This window comes from Gigantopelta aegis, chromosome 13, assembly GCF_016097555.1.
Source record: "Gigantopelta aegis isolate Gae_Host chromosome 13, Gae_host_genome, whole genome shotgun sequence".
In the NCBI taxonomy this organism is placed as follows: Eukaryota; Metazoa; Mollusca; class Gastropoda; order Neomphalida; family Peltospiridae; genus Gigantopelta; species Gigantopelta aegis.
Window position 1 is genome coordinate 3609044 of NC_054711.1, and position 19286 is coordinate 3628329.

At 38.3% G+C, this 19286-nt stretch overlaps 1 protein-coding gene across 3 annotated transcripts in view; it reads right to left on the reverse strand.

Moving 5' to 3' along the window:
- The window catches only part of LOC121387352 (activin receptor type-1-like), a 53937-nt gene that overhangs the window by 12666 nt on the left and 21985 nt on the right, over positions 1–19286 (reverse strand). For 2 of the 3 annotated variants that reach the window (XM_041518398.1, XM_041518400.1), the window contains exons 3-7: positions 5821–5924; positions 4923–5115; positions 3712–3926; positions 3109–3208; positions 1133–1753 (exon numbers count right to left, since the gene is read on the reverse strand). In XM_041518398.1, coding sequence (XP_041374332.1) covers positions 1133–1753; positions 3109–3208; positions 3712–3926; positions 4923–5115; positions 5821–5924 — 1233 coding nt within the window. Of the gene's footprint in view, positions 1–1132; positions 1754–3108; positions 3209–3711; positions 3927–4922; positions 5116–5703; positions 5732–5820; positions 5925–19286 lie in introns of those variants that run through there. The other variant, XM_041518401.1, reaches the window with a different exon arrangement.

Here is a 19286-nt window from a genome sequence, read left to right on the forward strand (position 1 = left end):
GGGTGGGGTGGGGTGGTGGTGGGGTGTTTTAAACAAACATACCGGGATATGAACCCAGCACCAGTCTTAAACCCAACAGTGGGTGGGGTGGTGTGGTGGTGTGATGGGATGGTGGTGTGGTGGTGTGGTGGGATGGTGGGGTGTTTTAAACAAACATACCGGGATATGAACCCAGCACCAGTCTTAAAGCCAACAGTGGGTGGGGTGGTGTGGTGGAGTGATGGGATGGCGGGGTGTTTTAAACAAACATACCGGGATATGAACCCAGCACCAGTCTTAAACCCAACAGTGGGTGGGGTGGGGTGGTGGTGGAATGTTTTAAACAAACATACTGGGATATGAACCCAGCACCAGTCTTAAAGCCAACAGTGGGTGGGGTGGTGTGGTGGGGTGGTGGGATGGTGGGGTGTTTTAAACAAACATACCGGGATATGAACCCAGCACCAGTCTTAAACCCAACAGTGGGTGGGGTGGGGTGGTGGTGGGGTGTTTTAAACAAACATACCGGGATATGAACCCAGCACCAGTCTTAAAGCCAACAGTGGGTAGGGTGGTGTGGTGGTGTGGTGGGATGGTGGGGTGTTTTAAACAAACATACCGGGATATGAACCCAGCACCAGTCTTAAAGCCAACAGTGGGTGAGTGGGGTGGTGGTGGGGTGTTTTAAACAAACATACCGGGATATGAACCCAGCACCAGTCTTAAACCCAACAGTGGGTGGGGTGGAGTGGTGGGGTGGTGGTGTGGTGGTGGGGTGTTTTAAACAAACATACCGGGATATGAACCCAGCACCAGTCTTAAACCCAACAGTGGGTGGGGTGGAGTGGTGGGGTGGTGGGGTGGTGGTGTGGTGGGATGGTGGGGTGTTTTAAACAAACATACCAGGATATAAACCCAGCACCAGTCTTAAACCCAACAGTGGGTGGGGTGGTGTGGTGGGATGGTGGGGTGTTTTAAACAAACATACCGGGATATGAACCCAGCACCAGTCTTAAACCCAACAGTGGGTGGGGTGGGGTGATGGTGGGGTGGGATGGTGGGGTGTTTTAAACACCACTCCACAGAGACCGGTTGTTCATGATCTACTTAATTTAAAACAACCCCAAAACTTCAAGCTCTACTTAACACTCACCTCCTGTCACGGTTCGCCTGCAGATTTCCCACACCACCAACCCGAAGGCGTACACATCGACGCACTTAAACGAATCGAAGAAATCTGGATTCAACGTCTCGTTCAACAGTTCTGGCGCCATGTACCGCTTTGTCCCCACTTTATTATTCCTCCCCAGATCCAACTTATTGTTCTCCTGTGCGTGCGTCACCGCCAGCCCTAGATCGCCTATACAACATGAGCCGTTCTTCTTGACGAGGATATTCTTCGTCTTTATGTCCCTGTGTGCAATGGCCAGCTTCCCGTGATTGCCGACGATCTCCGTGTGGAGGTGAACCAGCCCTGCGGCCGCGCTGTGCGCCAGCTCTAGCATCTGCTCCTTGGTGATGATGTTGCGCTGGAGGTAGTCGTAGAGGGAGCCGTGTCGGTGGTAGTGGGTGATGAGCCACAGCTGCGTGCATGAGTTGCGGCTCGTCATGTCCGAGGCGTAGTAGCCGAGCACGTTCTCGTGTCGCAGTAGGCACGTGTTGTAGATCTCCGTCTCTCGGATCCAGCTGGCCTCATCGCGCGACGAGAAGATCTTCACAGCCACGTCTTCGTCATGGTACTTCCCGCGCCACACTTCGCCATAACGACCCTTTCCTGAAATATACAAAATATGTATATATAGAGAATTCGTCAAAAAACACAAGTAACAAAATCTATTTATTCTGTAACACTAGTGAAATAACATTTGCATTCCATATTTAGGAAATTATAATACTGAAGTCGCCTCCATCCGTAATATGACGTCACCACACAGGCCCGTAGCATGGTGGACATTATTGAGGGGCCCAATTGAACGAGCGCCGAAGGCTTGAGTTATCTGCGGGTCCAGTGGCATGATTCAAAGGTTGTTTGCCCATTACTGTAACCCTCGTCGTTAATCTCGATCCGTTAGTCTCACTACAACTTTTACATTCAGTCGAGATGTAATGGTTATCAATTTAAAAAAAATAAAACGGCCAAAATTATTGGGGGTGGGGTGGGGGGGGGGGGGACACCCAGGCTATTGGCCTGTCACGATTAGTACAAATTAGTTTCATAAATTAATTTGATGTCACACATTTTAACTAAATCTTATGAAAATGTTACGGTCAGGTATACAAGTTTGTCAGAAACAAATAATTCATTGACAGCAACATATTATTACCTAGAGACCTTGCGAATTTGCATATACCTTTAAATTTGCATACCATTATTAACCGAGTTAATACATAGAGATTATTATACGAGCTTGTGTGTCGTACAGAGAGATTACAAAACAAGTGTCTTGTATTGCCTGAGTGAGAGCGAGGGTAATACATGAATCCTGACACGAGTTTTGTAAAATCAGTAGTACACACACACACACAAGTGTAATAATTTCTTTATTATCCACATTATCCATATTATTATTTTTAAGAATAACAAGGACCATATCAAAACGTTTCAAATGTAGCTAGACAATGAAATGATGTCATTTTGTTAAGCGATTACACAGAGCTAAGACTGGGGAAACTGCATAAAATTATGACTTTGCTTCCCCAAAATATGTCATTTGTTGTACACGTGTGTAATACTGGTTATATTTCCCTGTATATTATCTTAACCATGTGGATAATGAACTAAATTAGTACATGGATATCATGGGTAAGTTATAGGATAAATATATATATATATGATAGAGCTGTGGCAAGCAGAACATCCATAGGTGCAGCCAATCGTATGGCCATAAATCAATAACATACCCATAGATGATAGAGCTGTGGCAAGCAGAACATCCATAGATGCAGCCAATCATATGGCTATAAATCAATAACATACCCATAGATGATAGAGCTGTGGCAAGCAGAACATCCATAGGTGCAGCCAATCGTATGGCCATAAATTAATAACAAACATATGTGTGTTATTGGCATGTGATACCATGAATAACGCATGATATTCTCACCAACAGGTGTTAGAAATATGTTTACCTATGCACTCGTCGAGTCTCACTTGTCTTGCGACAGTCTGCTGTACCAGGAACGGTAAGCCCGACCCACTTCCTGATGTTACTGATGAATCATACAACTCCTGTGGACACACAAAAACAAATATTAGAAAAGAAAGAAAAAGTAAATTTGTTTTGTTTAACGACACCACTAGAGTACACTGATTTAGTAATCATCGGCTATTGGATATCAAACATTTGGTAATACTGACATGTATAGTCTTGGTGAGGAAACCTGCTACATTTTTCCATTAGTAGCGAGATATCTTTTATATGCACCATCCCACAGACAGGATAGCACACACCATAACCTTTGATATACCAGTTGTGGTGCACTGGCTGGAACGAAAAATAGCTCAAAGGGTCCACAGACGGGGATCGATCTCAGACTGACCATGCATCAAACAAGTGCTTTACAACTGTGGTAGTGGGCAGGACGCCCACTACCACAATAAGTTACAGTTTTGATATACTAGTCATGGTGCACTGTCTTGAATGAGAAATAGCCCAATGGGTCCACCGATTGGGATCGATCCCAGACCGACCACGCATCAAGCGAGTGTTTTACCACTGTATTCCGACTGACCTGCAGTGTGTTGTCGCCGACTTGTGATGCCCGAATCCCGTCGTCCTCCAGCAGTCTGCGCTCGCGGGCAAACAGCGCGTCCATGCGCCGCTTGTGGATTCTGCGACACAGCAGCACAATGCACGGGATCACGATTATCACACAGATGACAGGAAGCAAGATGGCCAGGATGAGCGGCAACTGAAACCGGAGATCGGCATCGGGCGACAGTGGGCCTGAAAAATCACAAAACACAATTTTCTTACACACCCGTTGGTGAGAACATCATGTTATTTTCTATAACACATACTTGTAAACACATATATGTGTGATAAAATTTTACAGACATATGACCAGGTCACCAATGCCATACCACCCAATGGAAAAGCAAGGTAAAAATCTATCATGTACAAGTTAACCTGAAATTTACTTGTCTGCGACATCTTTGATCAGTTGTCATGTACTGGTTGGAATGAGAAAAAACCTCTCAATCAGCTCAATATCTAACTAGTGTAATATTTTGGCGTGACGTGAGTGCTCAATATCTAACTGGTGTAATATTGACGTGATGTGAGCGTGACGTAGATCACATGCTGACTCAATTTGTTGAAAAATAATGTTTAGTAGGTCTCGAAATCTGCTTACTTCTGCGTTGCGGCTTGTTTGCAGTAGGTTTGTAATAAATAGAATACTAAACTAGCTTGCCTGTCATACCAATACTTACAACTCCCAATCAGCTCCCACAGAGGTGGTTCGATCCTGCGACACAAGCACCTCAAGCAAGTACTCAACCGACTGAGCTGAATTCCGCCCCCACTCCAAGGATAATCTGTTAAATTAAACCGGCCTCGGTGGCGTTGTGGTTAGGCCATCGGTCCACAGGCTGGTAGGTACTGGGTTCCGATCCCAGTCAAGGCATGGGATTTTTAATCCAGATACCGACCCCTGAGTGAGTGCTGTGCAAGGCTCAGTGGTTAGGTGTAAACCACTTGCACTGACCAGTGATCCATAACTGGTTCAACAAAGGCCATGGTTTGTGCTAAGCGCAAATAAAAGATCCCTTGCTGCTAATCAGAAAGAGTAGTCCATGTAGTGGCGACAGCGGGTTTCCTCTCAGAATCTGTGTGGTCCTTAACCATATGTCTGACGCCATATAACCGTAAATAAAATGTGTTGAGTGCGTCGTTAAATAAAACATTTCTTTCTTTCTTTCTGTTAAATTAAAGTCTCACCACTGCCGATCTCCTGTTTGGGAAGGAACACGGGGTTGAGATCTCTGTTACAGAAGCTGTCGTCGCAGCAGGTTCCCACGTACATATGGTTCTGGTCGAAGTTACAGGTCATCTGATGATTCTTGGCCTCGAAACAACCTTTCCGTAAGATGTCGGGCTTGTTTTCGCTTTCTTTCAACCGATACACAAAACACTGAAATTATAAATAAAAATAACCTGTTACTGTAAATAATGAAATTAATGTGAGGATAAATAAAAATTTAAAAATCTTAATTTTTTTTCCGTGTTTACAATACATGTGTATGTGTGTGTGTGTGTGTGTCTGTCTGTGTGTGTCTGTCTACGTGTGTGTGTGTGTGTGTGTCTGTCTATGTGTCTGTGTGTGTGTGTCTGTCTGTGTGTGTCTGTCTGTGTATCTGTCTGTGTGTGTATCTCTGTGTGTATGTCTACCTGTGTGTGTGTATGTGTGTCTGTGTGTGTGTGTGTCTGTCTATGTGTGTGTCTGTGTGTCTATGTGTCTGTGTGTATGTGCGTGTATCTGTGCGTGTATCTTTGCGTGTGTCTGTCTGTGTGTGTGTATGTGTTACAGATGGGGGGGGGGGGGGGGTCACAGATAATCTTGGCCCTGACTGTTTCCATGTACTGATGTACTTCTATATATGTGTGTGTGTGTGTGTGTGTGAACATGTCTCTTTAAATATATAAATAAATATACTTACCGGCCTCGTGGTATTCACAGTACGACAGGTGGTGGTGGGTGTGGTGTGTCACAGATACTTACCGGCCCCGTGGTGTTACAGAAGCGGTGTTCACAGTATAATAAGGGGGGGTGGGGGTGGGGGTGGGGGTGGGGTTTGGGGGGTGGTGATGTGTGTGTGTGTGTGTCACAGATACTTACCGGCCCCGTGGTGTTACAGAAGCGGTGTTCACAGTATGATGGGGGGTCACAGATACAGGTGATCTCGGCCCTGGCTGGTTCCATGCCTGTATGCAGTGGCCTGTCTGAAAAACACATAGGATTTATTTTTACATGACAAATGTGCAGAATTAAATCTCTTGCCATCAATAAACTTTATATAAAAAAAATATATATATATATATTTTTTTTTTTTTTAAATAAAAACTGACTATTTGGTAAATAAAGAAATAAGATGTGATGTAACATTCAGGATTAATTTAGTTCTTTATAAAATATTTTTAAAAAAGAGAAAAAAGAAAAAAGAAGACTCATTGGGCCCCGAATTGCTCACCTGGTATTAAACTATTAAAGAGTTAATAAAGCCCTAGGGAGAACTATTCATTAAAACACTGATAAATCGATTAAAGAGTTAATAAAGCCCTAGGGAGAACTATTCATTAAAACACTGATAAATCGATTAAAGAGTTAATAAAGCCCTAGGGAGAACTATTCGTTAAAACAGTGATAAGTCTATTAAAGAGTTAATAAAGCCGTAGGGAGAACTATTCATTAAAACACTGATAATCTATTAAAGAGTTAATAAAGCCCTAGGGAGAACTATTCATTAAAACAGTGATAAATCGATTAAAGAGTTAATAAAGCCCATGAGAGAAACTATTCATTAAAACAGTGATAAATCGATTAAAGAGTTAATAAAGCCCATGAGAGAAACTATTCATTAAAACACTGATAAATCGATTAAAGAGTTAATAAAGTCCATGAGAGAACTATTCATTAAAACACTGATAAATCGATTAAAGAGTTAATAAAGTCCATGAGAGAACTATTCATTAAAACACTGATAAATCGATTAAAGAGTTAATAAAGCCGTAGGGAGAACTATTCATTAAAACAGTGATAAATCGATTAAAGAGTTAATAAAGCCCTAGGGAGAACTATTCATTGAAACAGTGATAAATCGATTAAAGAGTTAATAAAGCCCTAGGGAGAACTATTCATTGAAACAGTGATAAATCGATTAAAGAGTTAATAAAGCCCTAGGGAGAACTATTCATTGAAACAGTGATAAATCGATTAAAGAGTTAATAAAGCCCTAGGGAGAACTATTCATTGAAACACTGATAATCGATTAAAGAGTTAATAAAGCCGTAGGGAGAACTATTCATTGAAACAGTGATAAGTCGATTAAAGAGTTAATAAAGCCCTAGGGAGAACTATTCATTAAAACACTGATAAGTCGATTAAAGAGTTAATAAAGCCATAGGGAGAACTATTCATTAAAACACTGATAAGTCTATTAAAGAGTTAATAAAGCCGTAGGGAGAACTATTCATTAAAACACTGATAAGTCTATTAAAGAGTTAATAAAGCCCTAGGGAGAACTATTCGTTAAAACACTGATAAGTCGATTAAAAAGTTAATAAAGCCCTAGGGAGAACTATTCGTTAAAACACTGATAAGTCGATTAAAGAGTTAATAAAGCCCTAGGGAGAACTATTCGTTAAAACACTGATAAGTCGATTAAAGAGTTAATAAAGCCCTAGGGAGAACTATTCGTTAAAACACTGATAAATCGATTAAAGAGTTAATAAAGCCCTAGGGAGAACTAGTCGTTAAAACACTGATAATCTATTAAAACTTTCATTGTAGACTGCAGAGGCGGGACATAGCTTGGTGGAAAAGCGCTTGCTGATCGATTTGGGATCAATCCCCATCTGTAAGCCCATTGGGATGCTGCATATAAAAGATCCCTTGCTACTAATGGGAAAATGTAGTGGGTTTCCTCTTTAAGATTATATGTCAAACTTACCAAATGTTTGACATCCAGTGGACGATGATTAACAAATCAATGCTCTAGTGGTGTAGTTAAACAAACCAAACTTTTTTTTATAGACTGCAGGTGCCTGGTGTGTATTAAAAAAAAACCTTCCCCCCCCCCCCCTCCAATTATTTCTGGATACGCTCCTGCAGCTTGAAGCTCCATCTGGTGACAAGATTACAAGATTAGCACTCAGTATTAGCAAATAACCAGCAACATGCACCAGTCTTCTCTTGGTAGCTCATATGCAAAACTGTCACCCCACTCCACCCCTAAGATCATTTTTGGAAGAGTTCCTACAACTTAAACCTCCATCTGGCAAAATTACAAGATTATCACTTAGTAATCACAAATAACCCACTTTGATAGCATGCATACCCCCCCACCCCACCCCCCAAAAATATTAAACCATTCCCCGAGATATTTCTGGAACAGCTCCTACAATTTTGAAACTATCCAGCAACATTACAAAATCATTGCTCAGAAATATGGAACAACTCAGCAATATGTTCTATTTTCTCCCACTTTAGTTTTACCTAAAAAACTGCCCCCCCCACCCCCCCCACCCCCGTATTTCTGGAACAGCTCCTACAACTCTAAACATCCATCTAGTAACACCCTGTGATTATCACTCAGTAATAGGAAACAACTGGGCAATATATTCTAGATATTCTTCTCTGATATTTCCCTGTGTATGCTGTAACCTCACCGTGGTGCAGGGGTGTAACATTCTCTTTGAGAATGGCCAATACAGCACAAATTGAAATTTTGAGTAAAAGTCAGTATCTATCTGTGATATTTGTATTTTTGCACAGTTCTTTACACTGTGTTTTTGTTTAAATCTTGAATTTTTGTGTAGATGTTGATCATCAATTTATTTGTTTGCATTGCTATAGTTTGACACCCGGTGGCCGATGTATTTTTCGTGCTGGGGTGTCGTTAAACATTCATTCATTCATTCATTCTGATATTCACACTTTAATTTTACTTTGATACATATAGTGTGTATTATAAACTGTCCCCTCCCCTGGAAAAAAATAATCAGGAATGGCTGCTACAGCTCAAATGTCCAGCTGTCAACATTATGAGGTCATCACTAATTAATAGCAACAAATTTTGTTCTTCTCTGATATTCCCACTTTAGTTTGAACTTAATAGTATTAATTAGAAACAACTGCCCCCTCCCCCCACTAACCCATTCTGGACCGGCTCCTACAGCTCAAATCTCCATCTGGCAACGAGATCATCGCACAGTAATAGCAAACAAACGGGCAACATGCTACAATCATACTTCCTACCAATCTGCCCACTTTACAGTTTACAACTGAAGATAAATCATCCTGAGATATTTCTAGATCAGCTCCAATAACTATAAAACTCCATCCAGTAACATTACTAGATCATTGGCCAGTAATAGTGTACAACTTGGCAACATGTTCTATTCTCTTCTTTAGTTTTACCTTAAAAACTGCCCCCATCTCCCCATCCCCTATACATTTCTAGAACAGCTCCTACAACTTTAAAACACTATCCAGCAACATTATTAGATCATTTCTCAATAATAGCGAACAACTTGGCAACATGATGTATTTCTCTTCTGATAATATGATATATATCCACTTAAGTTTTACTGTAAAAATTGTCCCCCCCCCCCCACCTCCCCCATAAATTTCTAGAACAGCTCCTACAACTTTAAAACTCTATCCGGCAACATTACTAGATCATTTCTCAGTAATAGCGTACAACTTGTCAACATGTTCTATTCTCTTCTGATACATACCCACTTTAGTTTTACCGCAGCTCCTACAACTTTAAAACTCTATCCGGCAACATTACTAGATTATTTCCCAGTAATAGCGAACATATTGGCAACAAATTCTATTCTCTGATATACCTACTTTAGTTTAAGTTTGATAGTATATATTAAAAACAATTCCCCCCCTCCCCCCACCCACCTCTCTTCTGGAACAGCTCCTACAATTTTAAAACTCTATCCAGCAACATCACGTAGTAATAGTGAACAACTTGGCAGCATGTTCTATTCTTCTCTGATATTCCTACTTTAGTTTAGTTTATATATATAAAAAACCTACTCTCCTTCTCCCCCCCCCCCCCCCCCCCAAATAAAAGTGGAATGGCTCCTGCAGCTCAAATCTCCATCTGGCAACATTACGAGATCATCGCGCAGTAATAGCAAACAAACGGGCAACATGCTTCAATCATTCTTCCTACCAATATGCCCACTTTATTTTTTCACCTCCGATAAAAATGTGCTTTCCTTAAATATCAAATTATCTCCCTTGATTGGGACTCTGGCTCCGCGTGCAGCTGGTTTGATTTGAACGAAGGTAATTATCGCGCGAGGAATTCCCATTTCAACAGTCGCGGTGCGAGGCCAGACAGCACGGAGGCGACATTTGGTGTTTTATTCATCTCAATTCCCACACTGGAGTCATCAAGTCAGTTAAAGGTGCACTGTTGACTACAACTTGTATTAAGGGGGCAGAACGTAGCCCAGTGGTAAAGCACTCGTTTGATGCATGGTCGATTATGGGATCGATCCCCATCAGTGGGCCCATTGGGCTATTTCTCCTTCCAGCCAGTGCACCACAACTGGTATATCAAAGGCCGTGGACACCACTAGAGCACACTGATTTATTAATCAACAGCTATTGGATGTCAAACATTTGGTAATTTTTACATTTACCCGGTAGTCTTAGAGAGAAAACCTGCTACATTTTTCCATTAGTAGCAAGGAATCTTTTATATACACCATCCCAGACAGGATCTTAAAGTTTAAAGTTTGTTTTATTTAACAAAATCAGTAGAGCACACTGATTAATTAATCATCGGCTACTGGATGTCAAACATTTTGTACCGGTAATTTTGACAGTCTAACTGAAAAAACCTGCTACCTTTTATATGCACCATCCCACAGACAGGATAACACATACTATAGGCTTTGATGTATCTTGAAACCTTGATTATCAAGAAAGATAAAAAAAATTTAAAAAATATATTTCTTTTTTATGTTTCATAGGCAATTTATTTATTCATAAGTTCATGATCGACAAAAGTAAACTGACATCTAATTCTACAATAGTGTCAAACCTCATACAAAAACACACTATTCCGTGTTAAAACCTAAACCAACTTGCATTAACATTTCTTTTTGTGCAAAAATCATTACCATTAATTATTGCACACCCAGTTTTGTCATCTTCTTTTAAAAAAAAAATTTAAAATCTTATGCTTTTAAGTTTTATCATCAGAACCCCCCCCCCCCCCCCCCCCCCCCCCCATAAAGCATTGTGAATTTGTGACATACATTATTGGGGTCGACAATACATGTATACACATGTACAAATATCACATACACATACAAGTGTATAATGAGGAAAATCAACACCATCACAAGCTATTATAAATATACATGTCAAAACAAGCCAACAGCTGGTACAATTAGTCACCTGTTGTTTCTTCAACACAGGCTAATTGGACTGTGTTTGTGAAGGACTGCAAGTGCTAACTGCACAGCCTTCCCTTTTATGTACAATATAACACTCCTTAAAACACAGACCCTCTATAAACCAAATCCCTTCAAAACACAGACCCTCTATAAACCAAATCCCTTCAAAACTAGATATTTTTTATTTTAATATCATTACAGCAAACCTCTCTAAACAGGATATCCCTATTAATCCCTATTTTTAACTTAGTTCTACGGTACTTTCAAAAATAATACACACTGTCAATGCTAGCTCTGGGTGAGCAAAACCATTCGCCAAATTGTCTATTAAACTTCAAAACCATTCGCCAAATTGTCTATTAAACTTCAAAACGATTCGCCAAATTGTCTATTAAACTTCAAAACGATTCGCCAAATTGTCTATTAAACTTCAAAACGATTCGCCAAATTGTCTATTAAACTTCAAAACGATTCGCCAAATTGTCTATTAAACTTCAAACGATTCGCCAAATTGTCTATTAAACTTCAAAACGATTCGCCAAATTGTCTATTAAACTTCAAAACCATTCGCCAAATTGTCTATTAAACTTCAAAACGATTCGCCAAATTGTCTATTAAACTTCAAAACGATTCGCCAAATTGTCTATTAAACTTCAAAACGATTCGCCAAATTGTCTATTAAACTTCAAAACGATTCGCCAAATTGTCTATTAAACTTCAAAACGATTCGCCAAATTGTCTATTAAACTTCAAAACGATTCGCCAAATTGTCTATTAAACTTCAAAACGATTCGCCAAATTGTCTATTAAACTTAACGATTCGCCAAATTGTCTATTAAACTTAACGATTCGCCAAATTGTCTATTAAACTTCAAAACGATTCGCCAAATTGTCTATTAAACTTCAAAACGATTCGCCAAATTGTCTATTAAACTTCAAAACGATTCGCCAAATTGTCTATTAAACTTCAAAACGATTCGCCAAATTGTCTATTAAACTTCAAAACGATTCGCCAAATTGTCTATTAAACTAAAAAACGATTCGCCAAATTGTCTATTAAACTTCAAAACGATTCGCCAAATTGTCTATTAAACTTCAAAACAATTCGCCAAATTGTCTATTAAACTTCAAAACAATTCGCCAAATTGTCTATTAAACTTCAAAACAATTCGCCAAATTGTCTATTAAACTTCAAAAATTGCAGAAATTGTCAGGTTTTTTTTTTAAATGTCAATTATTACATGAAATTATTTCACCAAACTAAAATAAAATTCGCCAACTGCTTTCAAAATTCGCAATTGACTGTAAACGCCAAGATTTCTTTTTTCCTAATTTATTCCCGTGCTTATATTCAATTAAGGTTCAAGCACGCTGTCCTTGGCAGACACCTCAGCTATCGTGGCTGTGTCGAGGACAGACAGTTTGCAGTGTTGGTGAGAAAGTTAAAGTTTGCTTTGTTTAACCACAGGAGCTCATTGATTAATTAAAGGGATCTTTTATACGCACTTTCCTACAGACAGGGAAAACACATACCATGGACTTTGTCCAGTCGTCGTGCACTGGTTGGAATGAGAAAAAACCCAATTGGTTGAATAGATCCACCGAGGTACTTCGATCGTGCGACACAAGCGAGCACTCATCTGACTGTTTGTGAGAAAGGAGTTGGTGTATTTGTAATGGTCTTACACCTCCTCCCAAGTAAGGTGATAAAAGTCATCTTTAGTAGGAGCCTGCACCAGGATGTGAACCCGGTACCTACCAGTCTTAAGGCTGATAGTTCATTAACCACTAGGCCGGGGAATTTTGTGCATCCATGTGGCTGCATGTATTACCTATATTTTGATATTTTTCAGACAATATTATTTTTTTGTGTGATCATAACAAATTGTTAAAGATGTATTGACATGACAATAGATGAGCTATGACACATTACATTTCAGGCAATGACTCTACCAGAGAGCTTATAACAGCTATATCAAAGGCCGTGGTATGTGCTATACTGTCTGTGGGACACTGCATAAAAAATATCCCATGTAACTGTATTAGGAATAATGTAGCGGGTTTCCTCTGATGAGTACGTGTTAGAATGACATCCAATAGCCGATGATTAATTAATCAATGTGCTCTAGTGGTGTCATTAAACAAAACAAACTTTTTATTTTTATTTTTACTAATTGTGTGATGCATGATATCTCAGGCAATCGCTCTACCACAGAACTATGTATATCCAGCCTCTGTATACAACACATCTATTTACACTTTGATCTTTTTGACATAATATTTATTTTTTTATGACAGTTACTAACTGTTAACAGTTTATTGATGGGCCTAGGGATTAGCGCTGTTGTAGCTATCATCTGATGCTCCACGGGGTGGCCCATTACGCAATACTTGGTTTATGACCACCCTGAGACAGATGGCGATACCAGTGTTCAAGGAAGTAATGAGGCAGTTACGGTTGCATGACAGCAATTCATTTCCCACTGGTTATCATGTTAACATTTCCTGGTGTTTAATCCGACATGTTATCAACACAATATCCATCAAATCTGGGACTTTACATATAAAAAGTGGTACCATACATTTGTACATACACTGAACAACAAAAGATACATACAAATATTAATGCAATTTTCTTTAATTCAGTTAAAATTACTGCATTAGTTTTTATGTTTATTAAAATCATGATTGTCTCATCACTATTATTAGACTCATTTTGACAGTCTAGTTACATAATTAATTTTATTTGGTATATAATCTTACTGAAGAAAATGTATAATGAGTCTTGTTTAAAGAATGATATTAAGATCATTTTGGCAGTATTCATTTCAACATTTAAATTTCTATATACATATCCTTACATTTCCACTTGATAGTGTTTGTAAGCAAATGAAATTTTACAAGTCATGAATAGTTTATAGCATATTACCGGAGAGATTTCCACCTGTTACCCCACCGCGCATTATACTGATACATGTATAAACAGGAAAGCTCACTATAACCCAAAAACTAACCCTAACCGCGCGCGCGGGTGTGTGTGTGTGTGTGTGTGTGTATGTATGTGTGTGTCTGTGTGTCCCTGTGTGTGTCTGTGTGTATGTGTGTGTATATATGTGTGTGAGTGTGTGTCTGTGTGTGTATGTCTATGTGTGTGTGTATGTCTGTGTGTGTGTGTCTGTTTGTGTGTGTGTCTTGTGTGTGTGTGTCTGTGTGTGTGTGTCTATGTGTGTGTGTGTGTCCATGTGTGTGTGTGTGGGGGGGGGGGGTGTGTGTGTGTGTGTGTGTATGTGTATCTGTATGTGTGTGTGGGTGCGTAACATTTTACCATATTATCAATAACTTATCAATAATTAATTAAAAGGTAAATTATAAATCTGTTTAAAGGGACACACCCTAGTTACGGCTAGTTGTTAACCATTACAACGTTGTTTTTCGCTATTAAACCCATTTTTTCACAAATAAAATTGCACTTTACTTACATTTTATTATTTAGAATACACATTTCCATTCACCTGAAGTGCTTTTTGGTAATCCTGGTAATCCTGATGTTTGTAAAACCACGAAATGCATTTTTTGTATTTCTTAAAAATCCGCGTGCACTCGAGAAAAAACCATTAAGCAAGCGAGGTCCAATCTATTTTTAGAGGGAATCTTCCTGTGTAAAGGTCACAGACGTTGGTATACCACGTGACCACATTTTGGTTCGGTTTGTTTTCTCATGCACGGTTCGCGCAATCAACATCCGATTTGTTGTCGTTTGCTTGTTGTTCATTTGTGAGATTTTTCTTCACAGTTCGTGAACATTTTAATTAACAATAAAGTTCAGACATGTAAGTATCTCAATACAAAACGTTACAAACCCTTAAAACCAATACAACCAGGACAGAACATTTGGAACATGTCCAGGAGAGGTGAAAGGAACGCACCCCAAGTCTGTGCGCACTCTGTCACGCAGACCTGTCAACCTTTAGTCAAGAGAAAGCAGGAGGTGTGTGTTGAAAAAGCAGGAGATTTTTATAATTCATGCAATTTAACCCAAAATCGCAAGATTTAAAAAAACACATTATTACAATAAGTTATATGAATACTTTATAATGTCATATATACTTCTTAACCTTAGATCTTGGCATTAATTTTTTTTTTTTTTTTAAGTTTAAATATTATTATGATTTAATACATTATTTAAAAAAAAAAAAAAAATTATCCAAAAATGTTAAGAACATGAACAAGAAATAAAAAAAATTATTTGTACATTTACGGTATTACACTTACAGCCTTACAGGTTGCGTTATATTATCATTTGTGGTTAATGTACCTAAGTACCAAAGACAAATTTATATAAATCTTATAAATTAATATTCAGTTTTTACTAAAATGAGGAACGGTGGCATAGTACTTATTTAAAATCATTATAATGATGCAATAAACATTGTATTTTCATTAATCATAAGTAAAACCTAATTACGGACATCGTGTAAAATATACCGGAATTATACCCATTTCCGTGAGTAACTTTATGTCAATGTCAAACACAACATTTTTTAATTGTACAAAAATAATTTCTTGAAGTGTACCCTTATAACCAGCATTTTACTGCACAAACATACAAAATTAACTGACACAAGTATGTTTATACAGCTAATTGGTCTTTTCGTTGTCTTGCTGTGACATGTGATTTTAACATGCATCGTCACATGATCGTGTGTATCGCTGTCAACTTGGAGTCTGGCAGTTCAGATTCATCATAGTTGCATTATGTAATCCAGTGGGAAGACATTTTACAATTCAGAGGTGTTATTAGAACTAAATTGGATTTTTTTTTTTTATATATATGGCAACACTGAATGTCAATACACAGCCTGTTGAATTAGCGGCAACACGCTTTGTAGCCATTACGATGACAACAAACATTATAATAACACTTCATTTTATAAACTCCATGTGCTTTTTTAACAATATAAATAGGCTATCCCACAATTCTCACTTCGGAAAAGGTTAAACAGTCGGGACAATTTGGCCTGTTACATTCTCAGAAACCGAAAGTAGTCGACATTTTCCGAATGAGAAAAAAAGGCAGAGTTACTTCCCTTCTGTTATTTTGACAAAAGAGGATCGATTTTTTTTTATACTTACAAAAATGTCATTTAACAGGAGAAACTGTCTCCCACACAGGTGAAAGGAGATTTGATCAAATACCGGGAGACTCCGGCGGAATCCGGGAGGGTTGACAGGTCTGTCTGTGAAATTTGTCCTGACGTAGGCATTGTTGTGCTTCGAGCGACATCTACCGGTGACATCAGAATACTGACTTTCAAAATTAGTTCAAGCAATTGGGACATAGGGATTCCCATGGTATTTATCGATATAAAACCTGCTTTTTCACTCCATTTGATAAAAACGTGATCTAAGTGTGTTACAGGTTTGTAGATTAACCAAATTATAATTTATTTTCGCTGGATGGAACTAGGGCGTGCAGCTTTAAAACATAGCCAAAACTTTAAAATTTAGACCAGTTGTACACATAGGGCCGAATTTACTAAGCCTGTTTATATCTTGCACCCGTGTAACTACATCATTTACCATGCTGAAACACTCGTGTAACTACATCATATACCATGCTGAAACATCCGTATAACTACATCATTTACCATACTGAAACACCCATATAACTACATCATTTACCAGTGTAACTACATCATTTACCATGCTGAAACACCTGTGTAACTACATCATTTACCATGCTGAAACACCTGTGTAACTACATCATTTACCATGCTTAAACACCTGTGTAACTACATCATTTACCATGCTTAAACACCTGTGTTTAAGAAAAACAGGTTTCGTAAATTCAGCCCCTAGTTTTTACACATTTTGAAAATGACTAAATCCTATTCCCCTATGCTAGGGTTCCTATTAATGGGTTACTCTGATTAAAAACAGTCAATAGATACAGGTGTACAACATTTATACCCAGCAGCAGTATGTATGTATGTGTACACTATAACTGTATGCTATTAGGACCATTACTGTACACTTCAACCACAATGAACTAATCCTAAGCCAAAACCCTTTGTGTGTTCGAGCAAGGACTGGAAACCATTTTCACACCTGTGGAATTGGTCATTATGAAGGTATACAATGTTTATTTCTCTGTGCATGTATAGACTGGGATCTAACCAGTTGGTCCTGACTGGCACTTATCATACTACTTATATACAAGATATATCTATATGTATGTATGTGTGTGTGTGTATAGTGTATATATATATATATATATATATATATATATATACACTAAACACACACACACACACACACAGATATATCAATTGCTTGAAATGTAAGATATTATATGATATATATATATATATATATATATATATATATATATATATATATATATATATATATATATATATATCATATAATATCTTACATTTTCAGTGCAATCGAAGTATGTGATATTTTTCAGATCACATACTTTAAGAATTTAATAACTTTGCAAATTAGATGTAAATTAGTCGGTCTCGACACTAGGTTTATAGACATTTAAGCAAACATACTTGGGTGACACTCCATGATTAACGTATGCATTCATAGTCATCAAATAAAAACATTTCAATGGCAATTTGACACTGAAAGCTGTCCAGCATTCAGAAAACTAAAAATGTTAGGCATAACTTTATTTTGATGTAAGGACATCCAAAATGACGTCATTCGAGTTTGACGTCATTTCCATTCAAAAATACACCACGCCACATATTCTTACGTCATTTGAGTATCTAGTAATGGCAGACTGGAATTAAAGTTGCATGTACAGTTTACAAAAACACGTTGTATTAAGCTTGAGCTTATATGATAAAGAGATTATTACCCTCGTGTATTTCGGTATCATCAATATCATATATTAGGAATAAAAAATAATGTATTATGCGAGCCTCTATATATATATACACACACACATACATACATACATACATACATACATACATACACACACTACATGTATATATATATATATATATATGTATGTCACGGTTATAAAGTTATTACTTTTATACTAAGTGCCTTACCAAGAAGCCTTTAGTATGTTATTTTTAACCACTCATAAACTACTGTACATGGCAGAGGGAATGGAAGAAAGGAATGTTTTATTTAATGATGCACTCAACACATTTTAAGTATGGTTATATGGGGTTGGATACATGTAACTGGTTAAGAACCACACAGATACTGAAAGAGGAAACCGGCCGTCACCACACAATGGAATACTCTTTACAATAAGCAGCAAGGCATTGTTTATATGCAGCATCTCACAGGCAGGATAGCACATACCATGGTCTTTGTTACACCAGCTGAGAAACACTGGCTGGAACGACAAATAAGCCAAAGGGCCCACCGACTGGGATCGATTCTAGACTAATCACACATCAGGCGAGTGCTATACCACTGGGCTATGGCTCTCCCCACACGGCAGAACACTGTACAAAGTTAAAATTTATTTTGTTTCATGATACCACTAGAGCACACTGATTTATTAGTCATCGGCTATTGGATATCAAACATTTGGTAATTTTGTCAGTCATAGAGAAAAAACCTGTTACATTTTTCTATTAGTAGCAAGGGATCTTTTATATGCACAATTCCAGACAGGATAGCACATACCACAGCCTTTGATATACCCCTAGATAAAAGCCCTAGATTTTTCCACTAGCACTAGTAGCAGCAACATATCTTTTATATGTTCTTTCTCACAGACAGGAGAGCAAAAACCTTGCCAAAACCTTTGATATACCAGTCATGGTGGGAAAGGTTGGCATAGGAACAAAAGATGTGGTATGTGCTTTCCTGTCCGTGGGGAAAGTGCATATAAAAGATCCCTTGCTACTAATGGAAAAATGTAGCGGGTTTCCTCTCTAAGACAGTATGTCAAAATCACCAAATGTTTGACATCCAATAGCTGATGATTAATAAATCAATGTGCTCTAGTGGTGTCGTTTAATCAAAACAAACTTTAACATTTTGGGAAGGGGGTCTATGTTTGATACCACAGAATGCCTGTATAATAGGGTCTCGCAAGTACCCGACACTTACACCAGATGATAATGAGACTAAGGAATAAAGTAAAATAGCATTATGCATCTAAATTCCAGCGCT